The 18,170-nt window shown below is 37.1% G+C and overlaps 1 protein-coding gene across 2 annotated transcripts in view; it reads right to left on the minus strand.

The window, feature by feature from the left end:
- Positions 1-7,731: 7,731 nt before the first annotated feature.
- The window catches only part of BMT2 (base methyltransferase of 25S rRNA 2 homolog), a 44,091-nt gene continuing 33,652 nt past the window's right edge, over positions 7,732-18,170 (minus strand). For both annotated transcript variants that reach the window (XM_060196442.1, XM_007516140.3), the window contains 2 exons: positions 11,906-12,020; positions 7,732-10,964 (listed from right to left, as the gene is read on the minus strand). In XM_060196442.1, coding sequence (XP_060052425.1) covers positions 10,335-10,964; positions 11,906-12,020 — 745 coding nt within the window. In that variant the 3' untranslated portion in view covers positions 7,732-10,334. The remainder of the gene's footprint in view (positions 10,965-11,905; positions 12,021-18,170) is intronic.

The following is an 18,170-nucleotide window of genomic DNA, read 5'->3' on the forward strand; positions in this document are numbered from 1 at the left end:
GACAGGACTAGAATGACCACAGGAACCCAGTAAATCAGCGGTGAGTACAAACACATGTGGCTGGTGACAGAAAGGAGAGAGGAGCCTAAGGAGAGATTAAGTGACTGCTAACAGTTCAGCAGTTTATCAGTTGAGACACCACCTCCAGTCTGCTCCACCAACAAGGGGACAGCTTAAGGGAGGAGAGGACTCCCCAGAGACTCACCAAGTGCAACTCTGAGTCTCCATTGCTACTACCCTCAGAATCTGGAGCAGCGACAGGGAGGGACACCAGGGGACAGAGATCTAACCAGGAAACTCAGGAGAAGACCTATATCTCGGTGGCATAGCTGAGGGGCTGTGAAAGTCTATTTTCATAACCACTGGATTATCTCTGCCACACCCTGATTTATCTCTTAGTCAGGAGTCAGTGATTAAGCTAAGAAGCCTATTGATAGTTTAAAAGCCCTCAGGCTCCCATAGCCTACAGGGAAGAAAAAAAAAAAAAAGAGGCTTTTTAAAGCACTGAGCTCCAACTCAGGGATTGAAATAACTGTTAACTTCCACCACTGTGAACCCTGTAATTAACTTACTTAGACACAAGTCAATCCAGGCAATAGTGATCAATAATTTGAAAAGTACTGATAAAGGGAACTCATAACATAATATATAAAATGGTTAAAACAACAGGAAAAAATATTGGAGAATCGAACCAGGACAAGAGTCCAGCTAAAAGTCCTCCAGATGGTGAAGCACAAAATAACGAGTTCAACATCCAAACATTAGCTAAGGAAATAATAACAGGAGTGAGTAAAGAATTTGAAAAAATTGTAGTCACTGCAAACTCTAGTGTACTTCTGCTTGCAGACCTACCCTACTAGGGAAAGAGAGAGGCAGACTGGGAGTATGGACTGACCAGTCAATGCCCATGTTCAGCAGGGAAGCAATTACAGAAGCCAGACCTTCTACCTTCTGCAACCCACAATGACCCTGGGTCCATGCTCCCAGAGGGATGGAGAATGGGAAAGCTATCAGGGGAGGGGGTGGGATATGAAGATTGGGTGGTGGGAATTGTGTGGATTTGTTCCCCTCCTACCCTGTGGTTTTGTTAATTAATCCTTTCTTAAATAAAAAAAAATTTAAAAAATTTTTTAAAAAAGGAAAAAAAATTGTAATCAGAAATACAGGAACAACAAATGAGAATATGGAAGAAAATACTAGCTATCTCATGGTTATTAGAGAGCTGAAAGCTGAAATCGCTGAGCTAAGAATGCAACTAGCTGAACAAGCTAAACCAGTATCAGAGTAGGGCAACAAAATAGATGAACTCCAGAAAACAGTAGAGGACAGAGAGAATAGAATCTATGAGGCTGAAGACAGAATTAGCAAGATTGAGGATGAATTAGAGACAACTAAAAAAGAAGTAAGAGATCTCAAAAAGAGACTAAGAGATGCTGAAAACAACAACAGAGTCCTATGGGATGACTTCAAAAGAAACAATATATGCATTATTGGCATACCAGAGGAAGAAAGAGAAGGAGAGGAAGAAAGCATTCTCCAGGCCATAATAGCTGAAAACTTCTCTAGTCTAGACAACATCAAAGACATAAAGATTCAAGAAGCCCAGAGGGTCCCAAACAGAATTAACCCAGACCTAAAGACACCAAGACATATCATACTTAGAATGGAAAGGAATAAGGATAAAGAAAGGATACTGAAGGCTGCAAGAGAAAAACAAAGAGTTACCTACAAAGGAAAACCCATAAGATTAGCAGCAGACTTCTCCATACAAACATTACAGGCCAGAAGAGAATGGCAAGATATCTATCGAGTGCTCAATGAGAAAGGCTTTCAGCCAAGAATACTATATCCTGCTAGACTGTCATTCAGACTAGATGGAGGCATCAAAACCTTCGCAGACAAACAACAGTTGAAGGAATCAACCATCACCAAGCCTGCCTTGAAAGAAGTTCTGAAAGGTCTCCTATAAACAACCAGACCACCACAAATAGGGCATATATCAAAACACTCTAAAACTCTACAAGAATGGGGTTAAAATATCTTCAATCTTTGATATCAATAAATGTCAATGGCCTGAATTCACCTATTAAAAGACACAGAGTAGGAAGATGGATCAGAAAACACAGCCCAACAATATGCTGTCTACAGGAAACCCACCTAACTCAACAAGACAAACAAAGACTTAAAGTGAAAGGATGGAAAACTATCATACAAGCCAATGGCCCACAAAAAAGGGCAGGAGCAGCTATTCTCATATCTGACATGATAGACTTTAAAATAAAAGTGGATAGGCTATCTACTTCAAGGATGGTTCAATATAGGTACCATCCCAATCTTTTAAAAAATCTTATTTGGATTTTGGTTGATGTTACAATTTGTTATCGAATAATTTTAGGGAGATCTGTTATTTTGCTGATTTTGCTCTTTCCCCTAACCACAGGCTTATGTCAAGTCTTCCCTTCAGGAGACTGACAATGTATGTAGCTAATTCATTCATTCTCTAGCAAAGTTTTAGTATTTTCTCTGTTAGGTCTCAATACTTTCTTTGAGGGGGAGTGTAGGAGTTTTTATTTGATTGTTCAAATACATTTCTTCTCTTTTTTTCCTTATTAGGGATTAATGGTTTACAGTAAACAGTAAAATACAGTAGTTTGAACATGTGTAACATTTCTCAGTTTTCCACACAACAGTTCAATTCAACCCCCTCTAGGGTCCTGCCATCATGTTCCAAAACCCGAACCCTCCCCCCACACTGACCCCACTCTTTCTTTCTCCCTCCCTTTCTTTCTTTCTTTTTTTCTTCTTCCCTTCCTCCTTCTTCCTTCCTTCCTTCCTCTCTTCCTTTTTCCCCCTTTTTCTTCTTTTTTTTAACCAGAACACTGCTCAGCTCTGATTTATGGTGGTGTGGGGGGATTGAATCTGGGACTTTGGAGCCTCAGGCATGAGAGCCTCTTTGCATAACCATTATCTATCTACCCTCTGCCCCTTTCCTCTCTTTTTCTTTCTCTCTCTCCCTTTCTTTAGTTCTTTCTTTCTTTCTCTCTCTCCCTCCCTCCCTCTTCCTTCCTTTCTCTTTCTTTCTTTCTTTCTTTCTTCCTTTCTTCCTTCCTCCCTCCCTCCCTCCCCCTCTCTCTTTTCTTTCTTTCTTTCTTTCTTTCTTTCTTTCTTTCTTTCTTTCTTTCTTTCTTTCTTTTTTCTTTCCAGCTATTGTCTAATGGCATCACCACATCTGAAGCTCAAGGGTAGAACTTCCTGTTACCATTTGTTACCATTTTTTTTTAGCTTCTTTGTTGGGGCATTAATGGTTTACATTAATGGTTTACATTAATGGTTTACATTAATGGTTTACAGTAAAATACAATTTTTTGTACATGTGTAACATTTTTCAGTTTTCCACGTATCCATTCAACCTCCACCAGGTCCTCCTCTGCCATCAAGTTCCAGGACCTGAACTCTCCCCCTCATGCCCAGAATCTTCTTTATTTTGGTGCAATACACCGACTCCAGTCCAAGTTTTGCCTTGTGTTTTCCTATTTTCCAACTACTTTTTATATTAGTGATTTAATCATGATCAACAAGATTGTGGGATATAAGGGGACAATTCCATACAATCCCCACCACCAGAGTGCCATAACCCAACCCCTCCATTGGAAGGTTCCCTGTTCTTTATCCTTCTGGGAGTATAGACCAAAAATGTCTATGGGGCACAGGTGGGAAGTCTGGCTTCTGTAATTGCTTTTCTGCTGGACATGGGCATTGACAGGTTGATCCATATCCCCCAGCCTTTCTCTACCTTTCCCTAATGGGGTAGGGCTCTGGGAAGATGGAGTTCCAGGACATATTGGTGAGGTCATCTGTCCAGGGAAGGCAGGTTGGTATCATGGTAGTATTTTTCAACTTCTATGAGTGAGGTCATCCCGTACTCACCCTTCTCTTTCTGACTTATCTCACTTAACATGATTCCTTCAAGATCCATTCAAGATGAGGTGAAGAAAGTGAAGTCATTTTTAATAGCTGAGAAGTATTCCATTGTGTATATATACCACAACTTGCTCAGCCACTCATATCTGTTGTTGGACACCTGTGTTGCTTCTAGGCTTTGACTGTTTCATATTGTGCTGCTATGAACATAGGTATACACAAATCTTTTTGGATGGGTGTTTTGGTTCCTTAGAATATATCCCCAGGAGAGAAATTGCAGGGTCATAGGGAAGGTCCAATTCTAGTCTTCTGAGAGTTCTCCAGACTGCTCTCCACAGGAGTTGGATCTATTTACATTCCCACCAGCAGTGCAGGAGGGTTGGTTTTCCTGGAAAGCTTGTCATGCTTGAAGCTGAATGATAATCTAGCTGGATGACTTTTCCATTCAAAACTTTGAATGTATCTTGCCAGTCCCTCCTGATCTTCAGAATTTCTGTTGAGAAATTAACTATTGTTATTTTCTTTTGCTATTCTTGAAATTCTGTGTCTTTGATTTTTGCCATTTTAATTATTATGTTCATTGGTGACGTTAGGTTTGGGTATGCTTTTGTTTGTAACTTTTAGCTTCTTGGATTTGAGGGTTTCCTTTCTTCTACTTGGGGAAATTCTCACCTAATATTTCTTCAATTAAGAATTCAGACCCTTTCTTCTGGCACAGGAGGTGGCACAGTGGAAAAAGTGTTGGACTCTCAAGCATGAGGCCCTGAGTTCGATCCCTGGCAGCACATGTACTAGAGTGATGTCTGGTTCTTTCTCTCTCTTCTAGCTTTCTCATTAACATATAAATAAAATCTTTAAAAAGTCAACTAGATCTTAAAAAAAAAATTCAGACCCTTTCTCTTGCCATTCTGACATCCCTGTGCTGTAAATGCTGATCTTCTAGATCAGGGATGGGGGAACATTTATCTACCTTGGCCATTTGGATATTCATAAGATTATTTGCAGACCATAAAGAGTTATCAACTTAAAAATTAGCACTCAGTGTTGCTATGAAAAAAAGCTCCTAGATTTATATGGTCACACCAAATGATTCTGTGGGCTGTATGTATATGGCCCATGTTGTGGACACTCCCCATAGTTCTTTTATACTATCTTCATTTATTTTAGTTCTTTTTCTTTCTTTTTTTCCTCCTCGGTTTTTTTAATGTTGTCCTCTACCTCCCCTCCAAGCCATCACTTTAATCTTTGACTTCTTTTGGTTGGTGCATCCCTCCTCACATTCTCTCTCTCTCTCTCTCTCTCTCTCTCTCTCTCTCTATATATATATATATATATATATATATATATGTGTGTGTGTGTGTGTGTGTGTGTGTGTCTGTTATGACTTCTAGCTATCAGCTATCACCTATCTACCTTATTGCAAGCAAATATTTCATTCATGACTGGCTTTGGAAATTTACAAAGGGGTACTTTTAGAAACTGACTTAATGTTTTCTACATATTTTAGATAGTCTCTGCAAACTATCTTCCAAATAGATGATTCTCCACAGTAATCTGAAGGACTATAGAATGAATGTAAAAAAAAAAATTGTTAGCAGGGTACTATGAATATTTTGGTTGTGACTGACCTGTAGCTATTTTATACATGTAATAAAAGGATTCAAGTTTGTTCTTCTGACGTTTTCCCACAACGACATGCAAACAGGCTTATATTTACTTATTATAGGTACTATTTTGTTTTTTATATTTGTTACCTACTATTTTAATGGTCTACACAGAAATTCCAACCCAACAATATTATCCAATTTGTTTTATCATCTAATTATTGTTAAGCTCAAGAAACAAGTCTATAATCAATTCCTATGCTACACATACATAGTTCCTTGTATTTTCTGTCTACTTGAAAAACATAGAGGGGTCTGGGTTTTGGTGCACTGGGTCAATCACACATAGTAAAAAACACAAAGACCTGAGCAAGGATCCTGGTACTAGACCTAGCTCCCCAGCTGCAAAGGGGTTGTTTTATAAGCGGTGAAGCAGATCAGCACATGTCTATCTTTCTCCCTATCTTTCCCTCCCCTCTCAATTTCTCTCTGTCCTATCCAAAAAAATAGAAAAAAAAATGTCCACAGGAGCAGTGGATTCATAGTGCAAAGAGCCCTAGTCATAACCATAGAAGAAAATAAAATAAAAAATAAAAAGATAAGCATAGAAATAGGTATCACCTTTGTTATTACTCAATCTTAAGGCTTATTCTGATAATTCTTTTTAAAAAATTTTTATGTATAAAAAGGAAACACTGACAAAACCATGGGATAAGAGTGGTACAACTCCACACAATTCCCACCACCAGAACTCCATATCCCATCCCCTCCCTTGACAGCTTTCCTATTCTTTATCCCTGTGGGAGTATGGACCAAGGGTCATTATGGAGTGCAGAAGGTGGAGGGTCTGGCTTCTGTAATTGCTTCCAAGAGGGGTACAACTTTTTCCCACCACCAGAACTCCCTAGCCCCTCCCCTCCCCTGATAACTTTCCTATTCTTTATCCCTCTGGAATTATGGACCCAGGGTCATTATGGGATGCAGAAAGTGGAAGGTCTGGCTTCTATAATTGCTTCCCCGCTGAACATGGGCATTGACAGGTTGATCCATACTCCCAGCTTGTCTCTCTCCCCAGTGGGGCGGGGCTCTGGGGAAGTGGGGCTCCAGGACATATTGGTGGGGTCGTCTGCCCAGGAAAGTTCGGTGGCATCATGTTAGCATCGGGAACCTGGTGGCTGAAAAGAGTTAACATATAATGCCAAATTGTTGACTAATCATGAATCTAAAAGCTGGAAGATTACAGATGAAGATTTGGGGTCTGTTTTGAAGATAGTAGGCCTATTTTAGTTATATTCCAAAGGGCCTATGACTATATTAGTTTTTTCCGGAGTCTGACATCTGATATGCAGGTGGATCCAAGTTATTGTCTGGGGAGATGATGTCATGACTGGAAAATGTTATTGAAAGCTGGGTCAGGGAAGAGAGTAGCTCCCAAATATGGGAAAGATGTATAAATGTTGTTGACTATAGACCCCATCAATTTGATTTGGGGCCCATATTCAGAGTAAACTTGTATAATACCAACATTATTTGTAATAAACATTTGTTTTATGCTTTTTGAACTAGTAAGGTAGTACTTTCTTTTTTTTAATATTTTATTTATTTATTCCCTTTTGTTGCCCTTGTTTTTTTTCTTTATTGTTGTAGTTATTATTGTTGTTGTCATCGCTGTTGGATAGGACAGAGAGAAATGGAGAGAGGAGGGGAAGACAGAGAGGAGGAGAGAAAGATAGACACCTGCAGACCTGCTTCACCGCCTGTGAAGCGACTCCCCTGCATGTGGGGAGCCGGGGTTCGAACCGGGATCCTTATGTCAGTCCTTGTGCTTTGCGCCACCTGCGCTTAACCCGCTGCACTACAGCCCGACTCCCAGAATTTATTTTCTACCAGTGATATCATCTAACAGTTTTCAACACCAAAAAATGAACCAAATCTTAAACCTATATTTAGACTTAAAACAATGAGGAATACCATTGTGTCACTGTGTTTGTTAGTGTGTAGGATTATGGAGCAAAACTTGGTTCATTTCTTTTCCCTTGTCTTTTATAGACAGATTTTTTTGTTTGTATTTTTCTAGCGATGAACAATATATACCCAGTTGAAAAATGCCAATGGTTGTTCAAGTTCTATATTATTTCCAATTCTGAAATAATTTAGTGGGATATGTCAACACAAATCTTTCAGTTTATAGAAGATAGACAATAAATATTAGAAAATGTAAAATTTTTAATAAATGTGCTTTGTTCACAAAATGTGAAAAAATACAACAAACACAAACATACATTTTCAGGTATGTCATCTCTCACCTCTTGGCAACTACAATACAAACCACTTGGTCTAGTCATGATCCTCAAGAATCCGACCAAATAATTTTTTTTTTTTTAAACACCAAATTATTTTGGAGAATCCAGTTGTAAATGTGACAGGAGGCCTCTTCACTTCTTTATATTCATATAAAATAATTCTCAAGAGTACCCATACAGTATTAGAAGGCTCTATTAATTTCTATTATATATATATATATATATATATATATATACATATATATGTGTATATATATACATATATATATATATATATAATCTGGCACCAAGCCATATGACTACTTATATTTTAACACTTACACACTAAATTGGCTTTGGTGGACTATGCATTAGTTTAAATCTGTGCCAACCTAATTTGAATAAGCTGAATTTACAGTAACAAAATGGTACTTATAAATCAAAACAAATGTATACTAAGTGGGAGTAGGTTTTATAAAGAAGTGTTTGTTTATAAGTACTACTTAAAATACATCATGCACACTCTGGAACAAATGCAGATTCAACATCTGTAAACATTCAGAAGAATTTATAGCACCAACATTTTAGTTGTATCACAAAGGCTGACTCCAAGATTCTTACATCATTCTCTCAAAAGCACGATTTTCATTTACTTTCAAAGCAATTTTGTTTGGTATATAGTTTTATTTATTCTTAAGAAAGACAGCATTTAGCTAACCCAAAGAAAACAATAGGAGAAGTACAGACACCACCAAACAAAACTTTGTGTTATCCTGAACAAATTTTATTATTTTGGGGGGGGGTTATATCCATAAGATGTGACTTATAGTATTTACTTGTAAAAAAAAGTCAATCTTAATTATTAAGCAATTTAATACTATTGAAAGTAAATGAAAAAATTCAAGTTACATCTGGCATACTAACTGCATTTAGTCAACGGGTTTTAATTACAATTTGTTATTTAATTTTGAATGTGAAATTTAACTTGAAATACTGGGTACACACAATCAACCATTTATATCTCAGGGGTAAATTCTGTATTTCTAAGTAACTTTTTTTAAAAATAAAGATTGACATGTAAGTCAATTACAACAATTCACAATAAGCACAAAAACATCAATTTTTACCAGAGTAAAGAAATGCAGCTTATGAAATTTAGGATCAACTATTGAAAATGCAAGTTTTCTTAAAAAACACACGCACACACACAACATTAACCATGAATTCTGAAACTGTGATATTTCAGTGCAAAAACCTCAGTATGAGGTAATTTTAATGTAATAACCACTTGAAAAAAAATCCACACAGTGGCACTCTTAAAAATGATAGTTTACATGACAGTTGCTGGCTGACAAGACAAAGTGGACTAAAAGTTCTTTGCTATTTAAACTTATCTTGTCTTGTTTGGACAAGTATTTCTCCTTAGTCATTTGCTTCTGATTCAGAAACACAGAAAGGCATTTATCAATGTGGAAAGGGAAAATTCCCACAGCCAACTAATGGTTTATATAGTCAAAAAAAGTTTTCCGCCTGGATTCAGATAAAAATTAGAATACCAAAAGGTCAAAGCCATGTTATATGAATATCAGCAGAGGGTTAATTAAAAAAAATTTCTAGTTTCAGACTTGTAGTGCAGCACCTCCTTGACAGAAAGGCGTGGACCTCATCAAAGTTGGTCTAGATAGAGCATAAGCTCTCTTACAAGTGCAAACCCTTTCATAAAGGTGTTGTAGGTCAGTATTCAGTATATTATTCCTTACTTAAATAGTTATGTAAATTAAACCTAAAGTTAAAAAGAAAGTGAGCTCTCATAGTTAATATGCTTAACACCAAGGCCCAGATCAAGAATAAAGATATGAAAATTCTTTGGCAATGGTGATTATACTGTGCTAATGAAGTCAGAATACATATTTTTTGGGAAACATCTCCCCAAATGTCTGATGCTGACAAATGAACAAGAAAGAAGAAAAAAAATATCAATCCTGAAAAATTCAGGAAATGTTGGATCATCAAAGTTGAACAGAAAATATTTTTCTGTAACAGGTAACAATTTAGTTAGAAAAAAGAATAAGTGCATCACAAAACAACTAAACCAATCTATTTCTGTGTCACAATAACTTGTGAATCATCAAAGTGCAATCTATAGCTTTCTACATATATCATGGTTTCTCATTGCAATGGTTTAAAGTCAACATTGAAAAGAAGAAAAAAAAAAGGGAAAATATATAGCAAACTATGCTTTTTTTCACAGTACCACTAAAGAGATAAAGGTACCTTTCTATATTTTAGTGCTAAATGCTACAATAACAGTGGTTTCTGCTATGACAGATATCACTCTGCAGGGAACATTAAGCTTTCTATATAAGAATAAATTTTAAGATCCAGAAGTAGAAAAAAATAGCAAACTCTGTAAACCCTTGCATTTCTTCTATGCAAACCAGGCTAAGTACTGAGTTCATGTTAGTATTTCTGATTAGTATAAGCAATTAGTTTGGGAGTATGGCCTGGAAAGACGTTTGCTTTCATATTAACTTAAAAGTAAAATGGGATCTTCTAACTCATAAAAAGGAATAGAACTGGCTTGACTTTCTCCAGAATCTGAGTCATATGGAGCATCAGGGAGCTCTGTGAAACCATATGCTAGTTGTTCATCTTCTATATCTGATCGAACATAGCAGGAGGGGTTAGAATATTCCTCATCTTCTATACTGTTGAAATCTTGAGGAATATATAACATTCCTGGGTAGTTTCTACTAACCAAGTCACTTGTAGTTTTTAGGGAGATTTTTCTAAATGCCATTAGGTGCATATGTGAAAATTTTGAATATTTGAAGCGTTTAAAGCCCAGGGACTCTATAGCAATCTTCCAGCTTTTCATCATCATAGCATGACGATTCTGATGTGAGGAATCAGGTGTGATGATAAGCAATAAACCATTTAACACTAGTAGTTCATGGGCTTTCTTGCAGCAAATCCATCGTTGGTAAGGTGATGGAAAATAAGAAAGAAGGAGAGAGAAAACAACTACATGGAAAAGTTCTCCAGGAAGAGAATCAATGGGATTTTTCAGTTGCTTCAAGAAAGCATCTATAGCATCCTGTGCAAGCTGGAGTGGCTGCTGAAGTTGTAAGTTCAGGAAGTCACATTTATATACACTCTGCAAAAGGGGAAAAAATGAGATATTAAGCATAAGATTAATTTCACATTATATAGATTTTTACACCAAGCTATTTCACACAATATCTACACAATTCAAGTCTTAACTATGGAACTTACACTTCTAAGTTATTCCACTTACACAGATTTATTCAGTTAAAAGTGTTATTCACAAAATTTTTAAGAGTATTTAGTCCCAGAGGCTTTTTGTTCATCATTAAAAAAACAAAACAAAAAAGCTGTATTTCTGTCTAGTCATTAATTTGGAATTAGGAAAAATTTATTTGCAAACTTTGTCATATTCACTAAAAATAACTTCAACATATACAGTTAACAGAAGTTAATGTGACAAAAAAAATAAATAAAACTTTAAAACTGTCCCAAATGGAAAATTTTTTTTAACTATATCATGAAATAAACTGAGTAAAAAGAGTTGATTAAGAGAAATTATAATAGTAGAATGAGATAAATTTGTTTAAAGTCATGAAAAATGCCTTTTAAACAATTAAGCTTGACCATCTTAAAAGTATATTTTCTAGATAAGGGGAAGAGACTGGCACACTTTACTGATGGTCTTTTTGGTCAAATGTAGCCCACCCCATTATTTGGAGCTCTAGTCAGGGAATTCTTGGATTCCCAAATAGAAATGATGGGCCTAGACCTCTAACATAACCCCCTCTCCACCATCACTGGTCATCTCCATCAGGCACAACATCAGTAACCCTCTGTGAGCCTCTATAGGACCTTGCTCTCAATGCAGAACAACAATGGTAGGGACTTCCCCACTCTCTGAAGGGGGGTTGGGTCAAGATACTCTGCCACTCAAGGAAGACTTGTATACATAAAATCTATTTGCTACTTTAAGAAATAAAAACGGTGCTTTTCTTTGCAAATGTACATGTAAAATATTCAAGAGTTATAACAAAACATAATTACACATACCTCTACAGCAGGTACGATGTCTATGCCAACAGTTAGAAATTCTTCAAACTTAAGAAATGGGTTAAAACAGCTGCCAACATCAAGTAATCTGATCTTTCCTGAGGTTTGTAGCAACCTAAAACCGAATTATTTTTATCAAAAGCTGAACTCAAAAATACATAAAGTAAAAATGTAAACAACTGAGAATAAAAAAGATTAGATTGTTGATTACCTTTAAAAAATTAAAGATTACTATATGTATAAAAGAGCATTTTATCTATAGTAGATGGACCAATAAAATCATACTTGAAATAAAAATGTAGTTTAAACCTATAGCAGGTTAATAATATAAAAATAAATTGTACTTTTCAAATGAAAAGTTAAGATTAAGATCAGGAAGACAGTTCAGTGGCAGAAGAAAACTGCATGCATGACGTCCTAATTTTAATCCTTAGAATCTTATGTGCCTTATCAGAGTGGTGCTCTAGTCTCTCAGAAAAATTAAAAATAAGTAAACAGGGAGTCGGGCCTTAGCGGGTTTAAGCGCACATGGCGCAAAGCGCAAGGACCAGCTTAAGGATCCCAGTTTGAGGCCCCGGCTCCCACCTGCAGGGGAGTCACTTAACAGGTGGTGAAGCAGGTCTGCAGGTGTCTTTCTCTTTCCCTCTGTGTTCCCCTTCTCTCTCCATTTCTCTCTGTCCTAACAACGACGACATCAATAACAACAATAACTACAGCGACAATAAAAAGGGCAACGAAAGGGAAAATATATAAAAATTTAAAAAAAGTAAACAAAGGGAGTGAGGCGAACAAAATAGCTTATTGGAGTAGTATGCTGCTTTGCCATACATGTGAACCAGGTTCAGGCCTGTTCCTCTGCACCTCATCACCACACTGAAGGAACTTTCAGTGCTGTGGCTTTTTTCTTTTCTCTTCTCCCCTCCTCTTCCTACATGACTGCCTGCCTGCCCGTCTGCCTGCCTCCAGGGTTATCGCTGTGGCTCAATGCCTTCACTATGAATCCACTGCTCCTGCGGCCATTTTTTTTTTTTTTTTGGATAGGACAGAGAGAAATTGAGAGGGAAAGAGAAGACAGAGAAGGAGAAAGACACCTGCAGACCTGCTTCACCACTTGTGAAGTGACCCTTTTCTAGGTGGTGAGCCAAGGGCTCAAACCGGGATCCTTGTGTGGGTCCTTGTGCTTTGTACTATGTGTGCTTAACCTGGTGCGCCACTGCCCGGAACCCCTCTGCCTTTGTTTCTACCTCAAACAGTCAGTTAAGAGTGGGGAGGTGAAGCCCCGATGGTGGTTGGTGGTGTGTCTGTGTGTGTGTGTGTGTATGTGTGTGTGTGTAGACAAACATTAAAAAGGCAGTAAAAAGCGAGGCTATGTTTTATATATCCAGCCATGTCATTTCTGTAAATCTCTAATCATGAGAGAATGAGACTAGAAAGGTAAATATTGAGTTGTCAGAAAAGTCGTGATGTATTTCTCTGCAAAAATGTGTCATGACTTTTCTGACAACCCAATAACATTTTAGCATTATTATGAAATGCTCCAGACTCTGCAATGGGCTCAGATACCCATACCATCCAACCTTTGAAAACTGTTTCTAGATGAAAGACTCCACTAACAAATCAGTGTTCAGTAGTCAATGTAACAATGTCTTTATACTTAATTTTAAAAGGTCAAAGACAAAAATATAAATAGGACAGTTTTAAATTCTAATTTTTATATGTATGTAATAAAAGAGCTTTCTTCATGTTTGGAAACAAAATCATAAATCACTATTTTATAGTTAGAAAAATTCAACTCAGATAAATCTATGTAGCATCAAGATAATGGAAAAACAATAAATTTTGTTGGTTGTAAAACTTTAATCTTAATGCTCAAACCGAGTTAAAATAAATATTTTTTTAAGAAGACTTTTTTAAAAAAAAAAAAAAAGATTTCATTTATTTATGAGAAAGACAGGAGGAGAGAGAAAGAACCAGACATCACTCTGGTACATGTGCTGCCAGGGACTGATCTCGGGACCGCATGCTTGAGAGTCCAAAGCTTTTATTTATTTATTTTCCCTTTTGTTGCCCTTTTTTGTTGTTTTTTCACTGTTGTTGTAGTTACTGTTGTTGTTACTGATGTCGTTAGATAAGAGAGAAATGGAGAGAGGAGGGGAAGACAGAGAGGGGGAGAGAAAGGTACCTGCAGACCTGCTTCACCTCCTGTGAAGCGACTTCCCTACAAGTGGGGAGGGGGGGGCTTGAAATGGGATCCTTAAGCGGGTCCTTGCACTTTGCGCCAATTGCGATTAACCGCCTGCTCTACCGCCGACTCCCAAAGCTTTATCACTGTGCCACCTCCCAGACCACAAAATAAAAAAATTTAAACCTAAGATCCTTGTTGTATTTTCTTGAGTTTTCAGGTGATTTTTTTCACTTTTTTTCTTCTAGTTTATCAGGAGCGGGATTTGAAATAGCTCCTACTCCTTAGCTATGCCTCCAGAAGTCCTATATAGATTTTGTGTTATGAAGGTTATCTCTTGAGTGCAGTTCCTACAGCCATATCTCCCACCCCTCTCTTTTTGATAGGGAGGAAAGAAAGAAAAAGAAATGGATAGAGAGACAGAGAGGACAAACACCTGCAACACTGCTTCAGTGCTTAAGAAGCTTCTTTCAATAGGTGGGGGTTGGGGTCTTGAACCAGGGTCCTTGTGCATCATAATCATGCACATTATCAGAACAACCACCACTCAGTCCCTTAAATTTGCCTTGTAAGCCTTTTAAAATTTCAATGTTATCTATATAACATAAATTAACATAACTGCCTCTTTATGATATAATACTATATAGTCATGAGAGCAAGTTTGTTACTCATTGTTCAAATATCCTACAGTCTTACTTTTTTGATTAAATTTTAGAGATTTATTTATTTTATGCGGGAAAAATGAGCAGAGCTTGTCATATGCAGTGCTGGAGATTGTAGGATCTTATAAGATATAGTAAGGAGTTAGAATTTCATTCTAAGAGGATGATAAGAAGCCACTGAAGAATTTTAATGTAAGAACTGACATATTCATACATATATGTACATTTTATGTGATTTATAATACAATGTGTAACATAAACCTTTTAAACATATAGTATTTATATTGTTAAATATATATTTTTAATTAGGGAGATAATAGTTTACAGTGAAATTGTAGAAACGTGGGTACAATCATGCAACAAGACCTTAAGTTTCCCTCTACCCTCTGTCCTCTTTCCCAGAGTCCTTTGTTTTTGTGCAATACACCACACCTAATCCAAGTTCTGTTTTTGATTTTCTTTAAGCTTTACCAGTGGCTAAGAACTTAAAGAGTTAGAAAATTCTAAAAGTGCTATTTATTTAGTAATTGGCTCAAAATGGTCACAGGAGAAGTCTTTCCAATTGTTAAAATTATCCAAACCATTTTCCAAGAGAATGCATGTTAGAACTGTATTATTTTCTGAAGCAACTCAAAGTCTAACACTGGAGATGAGATTGTTAAATGAGCCTGTTAACATATGCTTTTAAACAAAACCCCAAATTTTGACAATCTCAAGGTTAAATTAACTGTGATTTTATAATATAGAAACAGAGTTGGCAAAATAGTTCACTTAGTGTGTACTGCTTTGCCATATGCTTGACCCAGGTTAAAGCTTGACCCACACCAATCTGAAGGTAGGTTATGCTGTGCAGTGGTTTTTTTCTTCCCTCTCTGAAAGTCACTTCAAAACAGTGAAGCCCAGAGATAACCAAAAGTGCTCCCCTCCCCCAGCTGTTAGAAGTTCTTAGCCATTTAATAAGCTTAAAGAAAACCTGGCCTTTATACACAAGCTGTTTTGTGATTTTCTGACAGAATAGATTAACTTAAGCTAGGGTATTGTGAATTCTGTCAAGCATCTAGGCTTTACCATGTTTTCATTTTTTTTCCCCTCAACCTTTGACAATGTGTATTCAGTTAGAGTTAAATTGTTAGCAGTACAGAGACTTTTCTCTATTTTTGTTGACACTGGCGCCTCACTAGTCTGGGTCAATTTTTTTTGTTTGTTTTCATATAGAAAGAGACAGAGATAAGAAGAGAAACCACAGCACTGAAGCTTCTTTCCCCATTGCCGTAGTACAATGTGGTATAGAAGGGAGTTAACCTCGGGTTAGATGCACAGCAAACCAGGTGCCTCTCCAAGTAAGCTATCTTACTAGCTCCTAGACTTTTCTTCTTGAGTAGTTCTTTTTATTTTATTTTATTTATTTATTCCCTTTTGTTGCCCTTGTTGTCTTATTGTTGTAGTTATTGTTGTTGTCATCGTTGTTGGATAGGACAGAGAGAAATGGAGAGAGGAGGGGAAGACAGAGAGGAGGAGAGAAAGATAGACACCTGCAGACCTGCTTCACCGCCTGTGAAGTGACTCCCCTGCAGGTGGGGAGCCGGGGGTTCGAACTGGGATCCTTATGCCGGTCCTTGTGCTTTGCGCCACCTGCGCTTAACCCGCTGCGCTATAGCCCAACTCCCTCTTGAGTAGTTCTTAAAGCAATCATTTCCTAAATGCTTAGTAATTCAAGTGAGGTAAGCTGTATTATTTTGAAATATCTGTTTTATACTTGACATTTATAGTTTAAAAGCTCCATGCTATGACCTCTTATCATTATTGTTTTATATAAAGTTAGCATAGATAGTAGTATTTCTTTGGTGTCTAAAAATAATCACTGCTTTGGAAAATTGAAAAATAATTTATTTGGCTAAGGTTCTTCAACTAATTACAATTTCAAAGAAGACTATCATTTGAGGTTTACATTTCATATCTGGCCAGCTCTTTTCCTTGAGATTGTTTTGGATTTGACAGGTGTTTTCTGGTTCCAGATAAATGATTGTAATTTTTGTTCTATTCTCTTAAAGAAGCTTCATGGGTATGGCATTAAATTTGTATATGGCTCTGGGGAAAATATTCATTTTGATGATATCAATTCTTCCAATCCATGAGCATGGGATGTCTTTCTATTTCTTGGTATCATTTTCTATTTCCTTGAATAGTGACTCATAGTTTTCAGTATACAAGTCTTTCACTTCTTTGATCAGGCTTATTCCTAGCTATTTTATTGATTTTGCTGCACCAGTGAATGGGAGTGATTTCTGGATATCCTCTTCTTCAGATTTAGTGTTTACATAAAGAAATGCCACTGATTTTTGTACATTATTTTGTAGCCTGACACCTTGCTATACTGTCTAATAACTTCCAGTAGCTTTCTGCTGGATTCTTTAGTTTTTTCTATATATACTGTCATATCATCTGCAAATAGTAAGAGCTTGACTTCTTCTCTTACAATATGTATTCCTTTTATCCCATTCTCTTGCCTGATTTCTATGACAAGAACTTCCAATACTATGTTGAAGAGTAATGGTGATAATGGACAGTCCTGTATAGTCCCCAATCTGAGGGGGAAAGCTTTCAGCTTCTGTCCATTGAGTATGATGTTGGCTGTAGGTTTGCTATATATGGACTCCACTATCTTGAGGAATTTCTCATATATTCCCCTTTTTTGTAGTGTTTTGAGCATGAATGGGCATTGGTCTGGTCAAGGTCTTAAGGCTATGCTTTTCTTTCTTTTAACGTGGGCATTGCTCAGCTCTGGCTTTGGATGGTGCCAGGGGTTGAACCTGTGGCCTTACAGTTTAAACATGAAAGTTTTATTGTCTGCTGATCACAACCTAATCAATTGAGCAAGTACCACCTCAGCATGCTTCACTTCAGACTGTGTCCAGATACATCAGGTGTGGAATGTCAACCCTTCAGCTTCATTACTCAGGTGAGACCTTTCCTTTCATAGGATTCTTTAATTCCATTTCATGTAGTTCATTTCCTAACAAAGTCCCAAAACCTAGAAATAGACCAAGTCCCATGAGATAGGGCATATGTTCACATGTATCCATAAGTTAGGGCAAAATATATATATGAAAGCAAAAGTGCACAATAGTCTGCAGTGAGTCAGTATATGCAGCAAGCAAGTAGAAACACCTAAAAAGACACTATAAAGTTCCTAATGAAATAGTGTCTACTTAGACCTAGATTCCCTCCTCACCTACTTCCTATTATACTTCCCTCAGTCACTCCAAAGCTAACCTTATCAAAGTAAGGACTGTAAAAGCTGAATAAGGGCAAGAGACTGGCACACTTTAAGGACTCTAGACCTCAAATAAATCCCTCTCTCCATTATTACCAGTCATCTCTATCAGGAACAACAAAATAGACCCCTTTGTGGGCCCCCACA

Source organism: Erinaceus europaeus, chromosome 8 (assembly GCF_950295315.1).
Source record: "Erinaceus europaeus chromosome 8, mEriEur2.1, whole genome shotgun sequence".
Taxonomy (NCBI): Eukaryota; Metazoa; Chordata; class Mammalia; order Eulipotyphla; family Erinaceidae; genus Erinaceus; species Erinaceus europaeus.